The 19087-nt window shown below is 38.5% G+C and overlaps 1 protein-coding gene across 9 annotated transcripts in view; it reads right to left on the reverse strand.

Annotated features, from left to right (window-relative positions):
• Positions 1–9158: 9158 nt before the first annotated feature.
• LOC135101648 (multiple C2 and transmembrane domain-containing protein 1-like) overlaps positions 9159–19087 on the reverse strand; it is a 169976-nt gene continuing 160047 nt past the window's right edge. The window contains exons 9-13 of one of the 9 annotated variants that reach the window (XM_064005934.1): positions 17833–17880; positions 14767–14923; positions 11423–11565; positions 10490–10569; positions 9159–9774 (exon numbers count right to left, since the gene is read on the reverse strand). In XM_064005934.1, the coding sequence (XP_063862004.1) occupies positions 9573–9774; positions 10490–10569; positions 11423–11565; positions 14767–14923; positions 17833–17880 (630 nt within the window). In that variant the 3' untranslated portion in view covers positions 9159–9572. Of the gene's footprint in view, positions 9775–10489; positions 10570–11422; positions 11566–14766; positions 14924–17832; positions 17935–19087 lie in introns of all 9 variants that reach the window. The other 8 variants (XM_064005938.1, XM_064005930.1, XM_064005939.1 and 5 more) reach the window with 8 other exon arrangements.

Consider the following 19087-nt stretch of genomic DNA (forward strand, 5'->3'; position numbering starts at 1 on the left):
CTATTACTACCCATACTGATTAAGGAGAGCCAAACCTGTGTGTGTGTGTGGGTGACGTGAACAGACCACAAAGCAAGCCAAGGCATGTGAGCGGCCACTGAATCTTTCACCCAAGGGAGCTAGATTCTTATGCTTCCTTGCTTTCACTACCGCTCAAACACGCCAGCAGAATTTTTACTCTCGTCTAAAAAGGAAGACCTATCCTTTTAGGGTGATGCGTACTGGACAGCTTGCATCAATAATCAAGTGTCCTTACTGCCACAGCTGCGCTCAACTGTGTACACGCAGAGCCATGCTGGGTATACTGCACTGCGTTTAATTACTCAAGTACTACACCAAGCATCTTTACGACACGAGCAGATGACGCATGACGGAAAAAAAAAAAGTTAAAAGTAAAGTGACAAGCGTACATAGTTGCACAAGCAGTAAATGTCGCTGGAAAAGAATGTCATAAGAGCAGCAACTTACTGGATAAATGATACAGAAATAAGTGTCTTAGGGAAAAAAAATATCCCAGAAAGGAAATAAGTCATTGGAATAAATGTTACAGGAATAAATGTTACTTGAAAAGATTAATGTAAACAAAATCTGAGCTAGGAAAAAAATACATAAAACAACAACAACAATATAGTACTGAGCGCATTTGCTTAGAAAATCTAACAATCAAATTTTTAATCATTCCAGCAAAATATCACAAAATGCTACTTATCCTAACGAATATGCCGTGTTCTCCCGCCATATTTCCTTTACAAGAATTTCGGGCATTTTTCTTCCTTCATTACATGATACGGCAGACAATCCAACAGACACTCGTACAGTCATGGGGGACAGTCGAGTCACGCACGGCACCACCTCCCATTGTGTCCCGCCCTTCCCTTAACCACACGTCCTCTGATCTATTGACAATCTCTTCACAAAACACTTGATAACCGATAGACTCTCAACAGCTCTGAGGACTTAAGATCGAGAGAAAACGCTCAACACAGCGGAAAAGCGATAGATTACTCGACTTACGAACAGCAGCACTACGCTGACTTACGACCACCCGTGCCTCGCGTCACCTTCATGAGACGCGCTGGCAAGGCAACAGTCACATGGTAGGACGTGAACCGATTATCTCAGAAGGCCACGTCAATGCAACGCCAATTATAAACCTCCGTCAGCACCTTCGCCTGCAGTCTGCGTCATCCACTGTTATCCTCCACGCCACGATAATCCCCTTAAAAACGTCCCAACGGCAGGGGATGAGAGGCAGCACGGGAATCACTCTACAATACAGACGGCACGGTGGGAGGGAATAAAGGAAGGATTGCTGTGAAAATGTTAGAAAGCGTGTGCCGAAGGGTGGTTATGTGAGGGGAACTGCAACGTACGGTCTGGTGATGAAATTAACGTGTCGCCTGTGGTAATAATACTGGCGGTGGTGGCGGTAAAAGCACCAGCAGGAGCAGCGGCGGAGGAAGCAGTGGTGGTGAAGTATACCGTATGTATAGGGCAGTGTTGTTATTATTATTATTATTATTATTATTATTATTATCATTATTATTATTACTATTATTATTATTAATACTATTATTATTATTACTATTACCAGCACCAGCAGTAGCAGTGGTGATGGTGGTGAAGTATATGTAAATAAAAGAACAGTACTGGTATTATTATTATTATTATTATTATTATTATTATTATTATTATTATTACTATTATTAGCACCAGCAGCAGTAGCAGTAAATATAATAACTACATCCCCCTTATATCCTGACCTTGAATCAAGACGGGGGGTGCATAGTGACCCAATAAATCACGTTTAAGCCTTCCATTAATTCACATCCTCGAGATGCAATTAACAAGGATAATGGCGGCGGGAGAACAGGGGCGGGAGTAGCAATTACAGCCCGGCCTCAGGTGCAGGGCGGGCTGGTGGACGCATCCCATAAAGGTCTACTACTTATTTCATTACGGTGCCTCTTCTGCAGCGTGACTCAGCGGCGGTCCAGGCTTGCCGAGTGGCCTGAAAACGCACGTATGGGACTGGACTGTTTTGTGTTTCCGTGGCTTTGAGAAATTACTAACTGCGATGGAACTTTGAGAGTGATCCGCTGTGCAAATTTCAAACCCCAGTTATCTCTCCTCTCCCTCCTCCTTCAGACAGTTCGAGTACGTAGCTTTACAACTTCAGAAATTAGTGTGGCTATAATGGATTTCTCCTTAGATACGTTGTTTAACTTTCATACGCATTTTTCCCCCAACATAATTCGAACAGATGAGATGTTGAAGCTTTAAGAACTGGTAGAATGCTATGCAACCTTCAAACGCTGTATTTTTTTTCTTTCTAAAACAGTCTGAAAATGCATTAGGTATGTACCGTACGTGGGTTGATAAGTGAAATGCCAGAGTTGATAGAAGAACCCGCTAATATGGTACATGAATATAGTAGTAGTAGTAGTAGTAGTAGTAGTAGTAGTAGTAGTAGTAGTAGTAGTAGCAGTAGTAGATCATCATTATTATAACCTTATCCCTTGATCACCTCCTACAAAATAAACAAATTATTTTAACAGCTTCCATTCAATATAAATCGATGAAAACAATTCCTGTACGTGCGGCACCTTAAGGCTTGATTCCATACACCAGCAACAGGATATACAGTGGCTTTGTTTCGTAATGTATTCCTTTATGTAGCTCTATGCGAGAAGAAAAATACTTTGACCTTGTTTACATCAAGCTGGCGTATGATTACGTCTCCTTGTACACGTGCTGGCTCTCCAACAACAGCACGTTCCTCACTTCTCCGTATCTTCGTTCTTTACAATGATTGCGAAGGGAGGAGACAGGTGGGAAGGGGAGGCAAGAAAAACTTAGCTCGATAATTACATACCCACGAAGAAGAATACCGGGAACAGAGAGAGAGAGAGAGAGAGAGAGAGAGAGAGAGAGAGAGAGAGAGAGAGAGAGAGAGAGAGAAAATTTTTATACTATTGAACATCAGATGTAAGACACACTTTTATGAATTTCTTACTATTCCCCATTATAGGTTTTCGATCAGTCAGCGCTGAATGGTATTGGTGTTATCCCCAAAAAGTCAGGATCGAAAAAAAAAACAGTGGGGTTTTTCTTTGTGTTTTATTGTTTTGGGGTTTATTTATTTTTCTTTATTCTTCATATTTATATGTAAATCAGTTTAAATAAGCAATTAAAAAGTAATTTTGAGTGAAACAAAAGCTTTGAATTTTTTTTTTTTTTTCATGTAGGAGGGGCAACGGCCAAGAGCAACAAAAATATAATAATAAAAAAAGAAGGTCCACTGAGGTGCCGATCGTCAAAAATTACAGGATAAATGTGTTGAAACATCACTCCTGAAAGAGTTCAAGTCATAGGAAGAAGGAAATACAGAAGCAGGCAGGGAGTTCCAGAGTTTACCAGAGAAGGGAATGAATGATTGAGAATAATGGTTAACTCTTGCATTAGAGAGGTGGACAGAATAGGAGGTGAGAGAAAGAAGAGTCTTATGCAGCGATGCCGCAAGAGGAGTGGATGCATGCAGTTAACAAGATTAAAAGAGCAGTTGGCATGAAAATAACAGTAGAAGATAGCAAGAGATGCAACACTGAGAAGATGAGAGAGGCTGAAAACAGTCAGTTAGAGGAGAGGAGTTGATGCGACGAAAAACTTTTGATTCCACCCTGTCTAAAAGAGCGGTATGAGTGGAAACCCCCCAGACATGTGAAGCATACTCCATACATGGACGGATAAGACCCCTGTACAGAGTTTGCTGCTATGGAGGAGGGTGAGAAAAACTGGCGGAGACGAGTCAGAATTTCACAGAGGCTGTTTTAGCTAGAGATGAGATGTTGAGTTTCCAGTTTTGATTATAAGTAAGGAGCAGACCGAGGATGTTCAGTGTAGAAGAGGAGGACAGTCGAGTGTCATTGAAGAAGAGGGGATAGTTGTCGGGAAGGTTGTGTCAAGTTGATAGATGGAGGAATTGAGTTTTTGAGGCATTGAACAAGACTAAGTTTGCTCTGCCCTAATCAAAAATTTTAGAGGGTTCAGAAGTCAGGCGTTCTGTGGCTTCCCTGCCAGAACTATTGAATTCCTGTAGGGTTGGAGATCTACAAAAAGACATGGAAAAGTGCAGGGTGGTATCATCAGCGTAGGAGTGGATAGGATAAGATGTTTGGTTTAGAAGATCATCAATGAATAATAGGAAGAGAGTGGGTGACAGGACAGAACCCTGAGGAACACCACTGTTAATAGATTTAGAAGAACAGTGACTGTCTACCACAGCAACAATAAAATGGTCAGAAAGGAAACTTGAGATGAAGTTACAGAGAGAAGGATAGAAGCCGTAGGAGGATAGTTTTGAAATCAAAGCTTTGTGCCAGACTCTATCAAAAGCTTTTGATATGCCTAAGCCAACAGCAAAGGTTTCACTAAAATCCTAGAAGAGGATGACCAAGACTCAGTAAAGAAAGCCAGATCACCAGTAGAGCGGCCTTGACGGAACCCATACTGGCAATCAGATAGAAGGTTGTGAAGTGATAGATGTTTAAGAATCTTCCTGTTGAGGATAAATTCAAAACTTTAGAGAGGCAAGATATTAAAGCAATAGGACAATAGTTTGAGGGATTAGAATGGCCACCCTTTTTAGGAACAGGCTAAATTTAGGGAAACTTTCAGCAAGAAGGAAATGCAGATATTGATAGACAGAGCTGGAAGAATTTGACTAGGCAAGGTACAAGCACGGAGGCTTAGTTTCAGAGAACAATGGGAGCGATCCCATCAGGTTCGTAAGCTTTCTGAGGGTTAAGGCTACCGAGGGCATGGAAAACATCATTGCGAAAGATCTTAATAGGTAGCATGAAGTAGTCAGAGGGTGGAGGAGAGGGACCAAGCCCTGAATCATCTAAGGTAGAGTTTTTAGCAACGATTTGAGTGAAGAGTTCAATTTAAGAAATATATGAGATGGTAGTGGTGCCATCAGGTTGAAATAATGAAAGGAAAGATGAAGAAGCAAAGTTTTTGGAGGTGTTTTTGGCTAGGTGCCAGAAATTACAAGGGGAGTTAGATCTTGAAAGATTTTGATACTTTTAATGAAGAATGCACACTTACTTGTTTAAGTCATGCTGATACAGGTTGGTCCGGTTGGGCAAAGCTTGTGTTAACTTGTGCTTTATAGGAAATTAACAGGTCAGATTTTACTAATTTTACATTTTTTTATACCAACATAATATAGAACTAAATTTTGATATAATTTTTTTTTTAATGCCAACCCAGCCAAAAGTCGACTTCCTTTGGGTTACAATTTTGATAAGGGACGGAAGCAGACAGACTGCTCGAACACACTTAGAATGAAAACTGAGACAGACATAGTTCGGGCGCTCTTAGCAATACAGATATGGTGAAAAATAAAGTTTGTGAGTAAATGGGAAATATGAAGTAGCATTGTTATACCGTAACTTTCATACAATACCAAATTTCAATATTAAGCTTTCTGTGTGTGTGAGCCCATTCGCAGTGGCTCTTTTTTGTTGCGTGATGAAGTTAATGTAATGGTGTGTGTGCGTGTGTGTGTGTGTGTGTGTGTGTGTGTGTGTGTGTGTATAAGGGGGGGGGGCGGTGGGGGACAACAATCATCACAACTTTCGCCAATGTCACACTTACAGGCAGGTATACACACACACACACACACACACACACACACACACACACACACACACACACACACACACACACACACACACACACACACACACACACACACCATTACATTAACTTCATCACGCAACAAAAAGAGCCACTGCGAACGGGCTCTCGTAATGAAACAGCGTAACGTCCAGGTAAAAATAGATGTTACTCACCGCAGCTCACTCCCGTGCCGCCAGTGGTGCGGTCCAGCGCGTAACATTAAAGGTGGGGTGCGTGAATATTTGAGGCGCGCTGAGGTTCGGTTACGCATTCAACATTTCCACACTTTGAAACATGGATCGCCATCGCACACCACAGCCTCGGTTTCCTTGTCCGCGAGTCTGTACCCGGCTTAAGGGAGATAGAGTACTGAATCTTACCTGGTCACACCTGTACACATTGCTAGGAAGACTGATCGGCCAGCTGTACATTTAGAAACACAAGAAAAGGGACGCTGCAAGAAACCATCAGACCTTTGTTGTTTACCGGGATGCCAGTCAGAGGACATTAGCGACCATGGATCTCCACCTTCCTCTGCCTTCTAGCAGTCTGCCCAGGTCCACAGCTCTCCGTCAACCTCCCACTCCTTCCAGCACTGTGTCCATAAACTTAGCTTCCTGTCTTTCTCTTGCTCTCACTCCCTCCACTCTTCTTAATAAGCAGTTCCTTCCGATGCTCTCCGCTCTCCAACAGGCCTACACGTGGCAATCCCTGTATACCCACCTATCATCTCCATCCATAAATGAGTCTAAACTTTTAAGCTCCGTAATAACTAGTTACTATTCACAAATTAAAAAAAAAAAAAAAAAAAAACTTGCTTAGTGTATGCGTATGTGTCAGAGGGAAGGAATTTATTTTGGTGTTTTAATTAATGTGTACTGTGTGTGTGTGTGTGTGTGTGTGTGTGTGTGTGTGTGTGTGTGTGTGTGTGTGTGTGTGTGTGTGTGTGTGTGTGTTCAATGGAGGAGAGAATATAGAGAAAACACGGGAGATGAATAATATGATAAAGGAGAGAGAGAGAGAGAGAGAGAGAGAGAGAGAGAGAGAGAGAGAGAGAGAGAGAGAGAGAGAGAGAGAGAGAGATATGGGAGGAAAACAACTATACAAATCGACTACATATTCCCTGGCAATGTACATAGTTGAATTACCTTTTCTTTCCTGGAAGAGGAGTTAAATATGTCACGGCGCTCAAACAGGCGTGCAAAAGGCAGCCCAGGAGCACTACATCAAACATAAGGGCCGTAACCTTGACTTAAAGCTGCTCCTGACACGAAATGGTGGAGTCAGACCTCGTAAGAAACTCGACTCTTTCCTTCTGTACGAGAGAGAGAGAGAGAGAGAGAGAGAGAGAGAGAGAGAGAGAGAGAGAGAGAGAGAGAGAGAGAGAGAGAGAGAGAGAGAGAGAGAGAGAGAGAGAGAGGCAGGTTGTCCATCCCTTCGGAGCAACAAAAGAACGTGACAGTCCCTTCCCCAAGTTTTCGGCCTTAGTGCCGCAGTGAAGTGGGAAATATGACCACCTCACTGCTCCCGAACCATTCCTTAGGTCAGCGTCCCCCCGTGAGGCTGGAGTCAAGAGTCTGCTCGTTCCCTTCCCCCTTAACAAGATAACTCCTGACCTCACATGTGCAAAATTCTCTTACCAAGCAATTTTCTTATTTTTTTTTTTTTCACGTGAATGTTATTTTTTCACTCGTGACAAAACAAAGGAAATATCATTCAGTTTTGCTTCGTTCTTTTTTTTTCAGTTAGGGAAGAAGTTAGACGTGTACAGATTATTTACAAGATGGACAAATTCCAACGTAAGAGATACAGGCAAAAACTGGTTCGTAAAAAGATCTATAAATGAGAGGGTGAAAAAAAATAAATAAATGTGTGACGTTCATGAAGCAATAGACGGCAGGACAGATAACTTCAGGAAGAGGTTAGACAAAATTTACAGATGATGACATCCGGTAAGTTTGAAGTGCTCGGGCGCGGTGTTGTATAGATCAGTTGGCCTGTAGCAGTCTCCTTATTTTTCCCAACTTCTGACCCTTCATTAGCAGCAGGATTTTCTCACAAGAGCCAAAAGTTCGCGCACAACTTTTAACAGAGCGGTCCAAACACGGGACTCGATAACTGAACCCGTCGGGACCCTCGCTAACTGTTACAAAGCGTTCTTAATTCCCCAACCTGAAATGCATCTTAAGCCTCGCTAACTCTTGAACACGTCCATACTCTTCCTAATAGCTTTAACTTGTTGTCAAAGCTTTCGCCGATTCTTTGAACACGAGTATTCTCTCTGTCTGAACGCGTCGCCACGGTACTCTTTCTAATGTTTGAACGCATCAGTAATCTCGCTATCTGAACGCGCAGAATATCTCGTTGTTTAAGCGGTTCATAACTATCGTAAACTGTATGAAGCGGTCAAGACTCTCGGTCCTGCAGGCTGCAACTCAACTATATACATAAGAGTTCAGACACCAACAGTACTGAATCCCAAAACCCATCCCCATATATCAGACTACGTAAGGTGGTGGAGTCCATGGAGTCAAGGCCATCCGGAACATCATCCTAACGAGTCCTTGGAACACCCGTGCCTCCATCCCACCTCACTCCTACCAACAGCGCACGCCACCATTACCCGTGATGAGACTCACCGCCACCCCGTCCCCTCAGCCTTGCCTCATCCGCTCCCCAAACACGCATCTGTTACCGAATCACCCCCCACCCGCACCACGCAACACCCAAGGGCACCTCCCCCCACACCAATTTATATGACGTACAGTTCCAGGTCTGTCTGGGTACGCCCTCCCTGTCTCGCGACTTTTTTTTTTTCATGTAAGAAGGGCACTGACCAAGGCAACAAAAAGAGCAATAGGAAAGCCCCACTAAAGTGCCAGTCCCAAAACAATGGTCAAAAGGTTGGTCCAGCAGAGTACATAGTAAGTTTTCTTTTGTCATAGTACAATTCCTAGTTTATAGATATATATACATCCACATTTCAACACTTTTTTTTCATTAGAATCCTCCACTTAACACTTATGAGTGTTAAACGTGTTGAACTTGTTTTCAACATCACTGGTGTGCCTATCAGTGAAAGTATAACAAATGTATGCACACACACACACACACACACACACATAACCATGCATCCCACAATAATTTATACCTAATTAAATAGTGTGTGGCACTCTCCGGCATACTATTAACTGGAAAGGATACCACTCGTGACTAACGCTAATTAGCACAAAAAAGAAAAAAAAGTGTTTCATGGCAGCATAACAGGATCACATGTCAACACTGTACAAGAGAGATCACTATAGCAGAATGGTAAACACTTTTCATCATATTGTATACCTCTCTCTCTCTCTCTCTCTCTCTCTCTCTCTCTCTCTCTCTCTCTCTCTCTCTCTCTCTCTCTCTCTCTCTCTCTCTCTCTCTCTTTTAATTTATATATTAAATCTACTGTGTATCTCCAGCTGTTGCTTTCAGAATACAACTATATTCGTTATTCTCCCAGTGTGTTGCAGCAATTGTAATTTAATATGACTTTTATGCTCAGGAATGAAGCAAAATACCATATTTATGCTTTGATAATTTCTTGACATTCATTTTGACAGTATACCAACTGCAGAGTCAGCATACATCTTTTAATGCAAACTGTGCTGAGAATATTAACACAACATATGTACAAAGAAATAAATAGCTAAATAAATATACATATATACATATAAATAAATAATTTATACTTACCTTATCAAATTCTCTTCATACCCACTGCATTCACATTTCATTGATATCTATGAAAACTAACTTTGCAAACTCCCTAGAGGATAATATGTGTCCTCTGTAATTCACTTTCTTATTGCTATCTAGAAAAATTAACATTTGCAAACATATACTTTTCATAAAAACAAAATCAGAACACTCACGTATACATGTCTGTTGCTGTTCTTTCTGGCACAGGGCACTGAGAGGAAAGCTTCACCTACCTGTTCTTTTTCCTCCTGGGTCTTTGGTTGCAGCGTGAGGCTCATGTACAGCTTGCCCATGTAGGGCGGGGACGCCTTGCGGGGCTCAGAGAGGGGCAGCTCCACGGCTGTACACCTGCCACCATACATAGAATAAATTGATACGCAGATGTTACAATCCTACATAAATTATTATAATGTGACAATCTACTTGTTTGAGAAAAGTCTGCTGTATGTATGTTCACACATGTTAGGCACCACCTCACTTCTACCAGGGACAGATGGCTGTGATAAAAAAGTACGTTGCCTCAAAATGTTATGTGATTAGGTTCGATAAAATTTCAATTCGTATGTAAAAGCTGTTCTATAAGAACAATGGAGCTATCAACGAAATAAAAATATTTAAGTAATTAATTTGCTTTAAAAAGGGCAGAAAATATTTAGAAGCTTTCTTTTAATCATTTGTGTGGCTTTTTGAAAAAAATATATGAAACCTGTAGCAACAAGTCTCATCCAAATTTATATGAAGAAATTTTAAGGTCACTAAATTTTCTTCTGAAATTTTTGTATCTATCCGGTCTTGGAAAAATTCAGCTGGTAAGAATTATTTAAGGCCCATAAATATATCCCCTTTCATAAAAGGGTACACTCTGACATCACTGGCATCTTTTTCAACATTTTTTCTTTACTATTTTCAAATGTCCAGTACTTAGAAAAACAAGCCAAAAAATTTTAAGAACTTGTTTTCAACATCAATGGTGTGCCTATCAGTGAAAGTATAACAAATGTATGGATACAAGAAATTCATATTACCTCTAGTAAGGGATACTTGATGTTAAAAGGTAACTTACTTGTCAAGATCGAGTGTGGTGAGGTCAATGGTAGCCAAACCCATGAAGTCATCCTGCAGACCCCAGTCATAGTCAAACACCTGTGGAGAGGCAGCATCAGGAGGCTCCTCATGGCCGGGAATAGTGAGTGTAATCACAAGTCATGACAGCATCACTATATGACATCCATTATTTTAGATCTTTCCTACTTATACTAAAACAACCTGTATTAATAACGTAATCATTTGGTGTTTCAATTTAACTCCTATTTTCAACAGAGCAAGTGTGGCAGTTCTTTCTGCTAAGTTGCTTCAATGTGGACCCATAAAAACCCTCCTAACCTAATGGGACAGCTTACATCTATCATTGCCTAGGTTTTAGTATAAAAAATGAACACCTTTATTTTCCACTTCATTCAAAATAAAATAATTTTGAATTCAGGGCTCTTTCTGTCAGATGCTATGATACATCTCTGTAAGGACTCAATTAAGGACTGTCTAATTAATCTGTATAAATTATACATAAAATAAAAAAATCACAAAGATGTTTAACTGATTTGTGTGGTTAAATTTATACTGTTTCATGCCAGTCACTTTGAACAATCTAATAATTTTTTAATGCATAACCATACCACTGTCTATAGGTAAACTCATCCTTGAAAGAATCTCAGTGATAATATTCCCAATGCCTTCAAATACAAAAGAATCAATATGAAATATTCAAATTAGTCTAATATTCCACATATTTGCTTTCACTGTTTGTAGATAATTAGTATGTTATGTTTTCAGTCTAGTGTACAAATCTAAATGGTGCTTTGATTTTTACCTTTTCCTTTTACTACAGTTTCTTTGCATCTTTCTTAATCCTTGCCCCAGCTTTCTTTCATTAATCCTCAGTTTTATCACACACTAAAATCAACTGAACCATTATGCTGCTCACTTCAAGAGCTCTCACCTTTACTGTTACGGGCTCAAAGGGATCCTCTATGCCCACAGTGAAGGATTCATCCCATGTGGGATTCAGATCTTTGTATACTGTCTTGGATTTGTAGGCAAGCTTCCCTGCAACCTTGAATTTCACGTAGGGATCGCTGGTGCCTGCAGGGAGGTTATTGAAAGGTCAGATTGTGACAGGTACAATAAATATTAAGTAACAAAAAAGGTAAATTATGTAGTCTGAGGTCATGTGCTGAAAGAGAAATAATGGAAGGGAGCTGAAGAACGTGTTAGAGAATATTAAATGCATGGATTATAAAGCCAGCACAAGGAAACTGTACAAGTATGTGACCCTTTATTGTATAATTTTCTGTATCAGTGATGGGAAATAAACCTCTGGACAGAATGACTGGACCATGAAACATGTCAGGTGTTCATTTTCACTCACTCAGAAAGCTGTTATTCTCAAAAGACTAATAATCTGTTAGATGAAGGACGACATGTCACATGTGAGCTGCACTTTATCATGTTGTTCAGAAACATTTTCTTGTACCACTCATCATTTGTCTTGCCTCATATACTAACACAAGGAAGATAAATTTCATGTCATGATTGCAAACCAACCACTATATTTGTTTTATATAAGAAACCAGTCATTCAACAATAAGCATTGAAAGCTTTACTGATTTCTGTTGCACATGCTCAATACATAAAAAATATGAAGATACTGAGTTACAAACTAAGCCTGAAGAATGTCTTCTTAACTCCTCAGGATATATTCCCCCCATTAATCTACATTCAAACTATCATTTAACATGAATGAGTTCTGTTTAAGCAAGACTTTACCTGGTACATCTTGGGTGCTTGATAAAGCGTCACATACCTAAATTTATATTTAATTTGTAATTCACATTCATACACATTTTTAGAGGGAGTAGAAATATGACCAGAACAACAATCCAGATAAAAAGCCACATATCAAAGATGAAGCTTGGGGATAAGCAAAAATATGCATGATTTCTGACCCAAAATACTTGAGTTAACATTTAGAAAAATTATGGAATGGAATGTATCACCAGTCATGTTCACTTTATTGTATTAAAACTTTAGAAAACATTTAAGACTGCATTGCATTCACAATTAAAAAATAATATGAATAAAGCTTGAATAATAAATTAAAATGACACATTTTAAACTGAAAACTTTATAAATCAGAACCTTAAAGATATTTATTTCATGCAAGACTGGGTGTTAAATAATTCAGAGGTCTGACATAACTACACAACATGCACTGGTACAGGCAATTTAATTCATGCATTTCATGTACTCAAGCTGAGGTATGCTCATCAGGTTGTCTGTCTTGTTAAATACCGACCTCTGATTCAGGAGGGATTTGAAAATATGCAATTGAAAAAACTTTTTTTTCTAGAGCAAATATACTCCAGCAAAGGCCCTTATCTCCAGCTGTCAGCTGACCTGATAATGTCTTCATGATGCACCACTTGACTACTTTTATCAAAAACACTTTGGTGTTGAGGATTAAGCAAGCAAACAAAACAAAAATCAAACAAAACTCTTTCAGAAGCTTCAGTATTGCAGTGGGTGCCACAAAAAAATTAATGATCATATTTCTTTACTTCTTACTGATAACTGCTCAAAGCTGTCAGACTGTGCCTCATACAAACAAGAATGCTTAAATTAGCAAATAATTCTAAATAGTAATCTGACTTGACTCAGTTGGCAAATACTATGAAATTCCTAAGCCTCACTTAGCTGTGTGTTAATACTGAAATATCATATGAGCATCCTTAGTTCAGTCAAACAGATAAAGGTAATGAAACATTTGTGTGTTATGATACAAAATTATACCTCATCTGTCTATTGTGCTCCTGGCAGCCACCAAATTTACTAACAAGCTACAGTAATGTAAATTATCATAAAATAACCATCATCATCACATAATTTATCATAGCTCATTCTTGTCAGTCCATGTAAACATATATTGCATTTCTTATCATCTCCCTCCACTCCTTATCAGCAAATGTCCCTCCCACTTTCTTCAGCTTTGCTCTTCATTTATCCGTTACACAATTTGTCAATCTAATCTGCAGCTTTCTTTGTCTTGCTCTTGCCACCTCACTTCAACTCTTACTTTTGACATACTTCAAGTTCCCTCACCCTTCCTAATACTGTGATCCAGTTATCCTACAACACATGCATTATTTTTGGTGTTCTGTCAAGTTTACAGTTACTTATGGTACATACACAGTTACTTATGGTACATACAGAGAGAACAGTTTCATGCATATATGTACTCAAGACTTCCTTTTAATACCTTCCATCTCTGGTCTTTCCAATTGCCCTTAATATTTTCCTATCTCATGTTTTCCCTTAGGCTTGCTGCCACTCCTTACTCCCACATGTCCTGCCTGCTATCCATGTAATGCCACTTCACTCAGTACTTAAAAATAAAAAACATTAAAAAATAAACTTGCAGCAAATACCTGCTATCTACCAGTCTAAATTACATGCTCACCAACTTTAATTATTTGATTATTTTCTACATAACAGATCTTCATGTTATTCTTCTACATGACCCACTGCATTCTCCTAGTATCCATCACAGTCCTCATCTCTAAATGACAAGTACTAACAACCTGTCAGTGTGCAGGATTTTCTGATCCATGAGCTACATGACCTGGCACTTGCACAATAAATCAGAAGTGGAGAAAAGTAGGGTTTCCTATTACAATGTGTTACAATAAGACACATTCCATAAGCAATTATTCATAAACCATTATCTTTTAGAATATAACACCTAATGATTTTTAGGATAAAAACTATAAGTCAAGAATGACAACTTCAGTATGGGAGATTAATGAAAGCATTCATGTGTTGCCATGGCTGGGATACTACACATATTTCAAAACCAACCAACATCACAGAGATGAAACAAAACTATGTTATTTAGAGTTACAATCATCTAAAGATATACTATTCACTAATTGTACATTAACTCATACATCAAAAGAAATACATTCAAATGCATGGAAATTGGGCAACCAAACCACAATGCTGGAAGACATGCAAAGTCATACACTAGGAGGTTTTGTGTCAGGAAGTCATCTGTGTCCTAGCAAGTAATAATACCTTCTACTGCAACTGTAAGTTAGCTCGACTACAAGGTGGAGAGACAGTGAGGCCCTGATGTGTCAGAAAGGTTGGGGCACCAGAAGAGAGGAGTGTGCTCCTGATGTGTTAGGGTGAGAGGACATCCATGCTGCACTGGTTGTCTGAGGTGCACGCTGACTTGTTAGGTCATAGAGGAGCAATACACAGGACAAACATAAGGTTGGTCACTACCTGCTCTCGTAGTTTCTCCTGACTGGTAGGACGAGTATTGGGGGAGGAGCTTACCGCAGGCGTCACGGGCAACCAGGTCTTGGCCGCGCTTGAGGTGGATGTGGAGCTGGAAAAAGGAGTGTTGGCGGAGGGCTCGCTGCCGCTGCACAGCTGGATCCTGCCCCAGGAAAATATGGGTGAAAAAATGACAATAAGGAGAGGATATAAGACACAACATGCATTGCCTAACAGAGCAGCTTGTCACAGCAGCCACCCAAGTCAATGAGAAATAGATCTAGAGTTAGTGTTTGTCAACTGCTTATTAAATGTTGCTAAACTATACATGTTGTCATGCCCAAGTATTATATGTGCCCTTATTTAAGAAAAAGATTTTGTATGGTGCTATGGCGTATAATGCAAACTCTAATCCTCTATCTTAAAGTATGAAAAGGGCTGAGAAACCATTATGCAAATTTCATTCAAGCTGATATATATATATATATATATATATATATATATATATATATATATATATATATATATATATATATATATATATATATATATATATATATATATATATATATATCATGTTTGGAGTATAATTCCTTAATCATACAGTGATTGAAGTTTGAAACTTTTCTTAGTTCACTCTGTTCACTCTTAAGTCCCTAAAGGAGATGACCATGGCAGAATTATCATGCCCATGTTTTATATACATCTTACTTTATTCTTAGTTTTCACAACTTCTTTAGTGTTCCTGTATATATAGTTTTTTTGATACCATGAGACATCCAGGTTTTACAGATTCTCAAACACTAGAAACTGATGATCTTTTGATATTTCCACTATGCTACACAAGTGACTACCACAGTATTCTATATTTTATATTCTGTACACAAGACTAACATCCCTCACTTTAAGGATTATATATATATATATATATATATATATATATATATATATATATATATATATATATATATATATATATATATATATATATATATATATATATATATATATATATATATATATATACTGTATTTACAAATATTAATTTGCATCTTACCTTCTAAGGTACAGTGACTAGTCTTTACCATAGCATAACTCACGTTTTACCTATAAATATCTCATCAGTTTCTTTTCCCTTCACATAATTGTACTAGAATGTACTGTATATTGTTTTAATAGCTAAAGGTACTCATTCATTCAGCAATTCTAATTTCACAAGCTATTATGCCCTTTGGGAAAAAAGTCTGTTATAACTTGTAACAATACATTAATAAAATAAAATAATCAATTACAAGAAGAGTACCTCTCCAAAACTTGAATTCTGTAATTCAGACTCATGCCTTCAATGCACATCCTGGTGTGCATGAACCTTTAGTCTTTTTCAATCTCTTCCATGTACCACTTCATTTACCTTCAAAGTCCAGGAACATACATCTCTACAGATACCATAGTAGAAAATATTTAAGATTTATTAAATAATGTTTTCAGGAATATACCCCAATCATAATACATGTGTGTGTGTGTGTGTGTGTGTGTGACATGGGTATCATACCATTTATCTGACATCCTGATTATGACTGCAAGAAAATTTAATGTTTTCATTAGTGGTTACCTTTGAAATTGGCAGATCTATCCTGCTTCTTGCTGTCTGGCCTATACATATTTGCCTCAACAAGTAATATCTGTGAACTCAAACTCTTTCGTAACCACTGTAGTCCCTCCATGACTGGCAATCCAAGCCAATCCCTCTCCTTCCCATACTATGACAGTCCACACTACTGAATGAGAATTTCTTCAGAGTTCACTTCTACAGCTCTATGATTATTATGATCCTGTTGCTATAGAGAGAAGCCTTGGATACACAGATATTCCATAATATTGCTTAATGTTGATGGCCATTCCATTTCTATTATTATTCAAACAGAGATTTCCTTTCAACATTCATATCAGTCCCTCTTTTTCAAGTCAGTCTTTGGTCCAATGTTAAAAATCCTCATCAGATTCCACAATTCATATTCATCAGAAACCTTGGATGTCTACACTATACTGCAGTGAAGATGACAAAGCTAAAATTAATCATATTTACCTCTCACCAACCTTACTCTGTGATTTCATGCCTTATGAGATCTGCATATAGTTGTACAAGTACACAGCAGAAATCTGCCAAATTCAATTATCCTTATATATTCATGTTTAATGCATGTTTGATAAATGGTAGGCCATGTGTATTATGACTAAGAGACATAAATAAGCATTCACACTATTCTAAGCAAGAAAGAAGTAAATATATTTTATAAAAATATTATTTTTAATTGATGTTAAACCCTAAAAAATAATATCTGTTATCTCTCATCTATGAAGGCGAGACCTATTGCTACTCAGCTTGTGTAATAACACCAGTATGGCCAACAGTTCCTGTCTGTGGTGCAGATCTACAGCTTTGGTAATGTATTGAAAAGACTACTGGATAAATATTTGCAGAATTGTGAATTTAATGTTTGAAAATCTATGAAACTTTCATATGAAAGCAAAGTAAGATACATACAAATTTAAAACACATCAATATCTGTTAACCTATTAAAGTTTTTCCACAAAAGTTTGCAGTCACACAATATATTAAACTTACATGCATACTAACAGCAGTAACCACTGATTAAAGCAGACCAGGATTAATAAAGGCAATCAAGGATACCAATCAGCATGCTTGCTGGTCATATCTATGAGTGATAGCCCTAGATATAACCTCCTACCTCACTTGCCATATGATGGTGGTGATGCTGCTTCTACTCAGAGGGGAAAGAGGGAAAGCACTGGGGAAGGGGGGATGACAAGAAAAGTTTGGATGTCCCTTGTGCATAAGTTTTATTGTCTATGCAAAGAGTATTTGCATTGTTCAACAGTGTGTAGAAGGGTTGTATCTTTGGAGAAAAATAAAGTGATACGATGATGAGCAATTATTAAAACAAGGAATGGTGAGGAAAAGTAGGAGTAATGCAGGAATTGATGAGGGTGGTGGTGGAAGTAGTTTCTTTGGAAGAGTGAGGGTCAAGACGAGTTGCTTCTTGCACTGACCTCCTTTGACCAGACCTCACAGACGGTGGTGTTGGTGCTGGATGAGGCCTGGAGGGGTGAGGGGGCATCCACCGTCACACTTTCACCCTCACACAACATCAGCTACCAATGTTCAGTCAATCAATATTGCTTCTCTATCTCAGCTAACTTAAGCTCTCTCAGGATGCCCTGGCTGAGAACATAAACTAAAGAAGAGTAAACATGCTTTGCCAACCAACCAAAAGAGTTATTCAAAGAAAACATGTCAGAAAAAACCTCAATGTGCATTTTTAAGGGATTTAGTTTTTGCTCTTCAGTTCCATTTCCTGTTATTTAATAATATTGTGGATATTTATCTTTGACTGTTAAACTGTTTTATATTTGGACAGGGAATATGCAAATGCAGCCATCTGTTTGTCACATTTACAAGACTATTTATCTATTTAATTTTAATAATAATGAAAATTTTTTAGTGCGAGGAATGACCAAGATTTTCTTTTGTTTTTGCAAGTTATATTTTGCAGATCTGCTTTGAATTACAATGGAACCTCATTTACTGAATGCCTCCCTTTTTGAACAGACTGGTTTTTAAATGAAATTTTAAACACATTATTGCTTCAGTTGTGGTATCATAATTCAGTTCTAGAACAAAGTTACTTGATTTCAAATATTTAGATGCCATTTATTACTAATTTATAGTTTCTATAAATATTTACTTTGTTTTTATATATTTGGAGGAGACACAGAGTGTAAGACAGTAATTCAATATATGAAACAAGATAAATGTGATACCGTTGAAAAGCCTTGATGTAAACAAAAGCCTCGGTGTAAACAAACAGTTTTTAGCACTCAGGAGTTATCCCAAGCCACCTGTGGCTCTCTCAATGACCCACAATGCCATCATTACTGCACAACTATTTCAGTAGCTTTTCCCAGCAGCAAGATGTCTAAGTGTTATGATCCCCTTCATTTTGGCAGTAAGTGGGTTGCTCCTTTCTGTTTCCTTCTGTAAGGCTTCCCTCACTAGATCGGCAACAAAGAGAATACTTGCATGGTCTAAACAGTATCTTCTGATGAGTTCTGTGTCTTTCAGTTCATTCAATACATCCTTTCTGGATAAATAATTTGTGAGCTGGAGATGTTGTGAAGCAGCCATCTTGGCTATGGGAATGTCTGTCACAAACCGCTGAGACAGGATAGACTGGTGTCTGGGAACAGATTAATCCATTTTACAACGAAAATAGTTTCGGTTTTCAAACATTTCTGATTTCAAATA

This window comes from Scylla paramamosain, chromosome 6 (assembly GCF_035594125.1).
Source record: "Scylla paramamosain isolate STU-SP2022 chromosome 6, ASM3559412v1, whole genome shotgun sequence".
Taxonomy (NCBI): domain Eukaryota; kingdom Metazoa; phylum Arthropoda; class Malacostraca; order Decapoda; family Portunidae; genus Scylla; species Scylla paramamosain.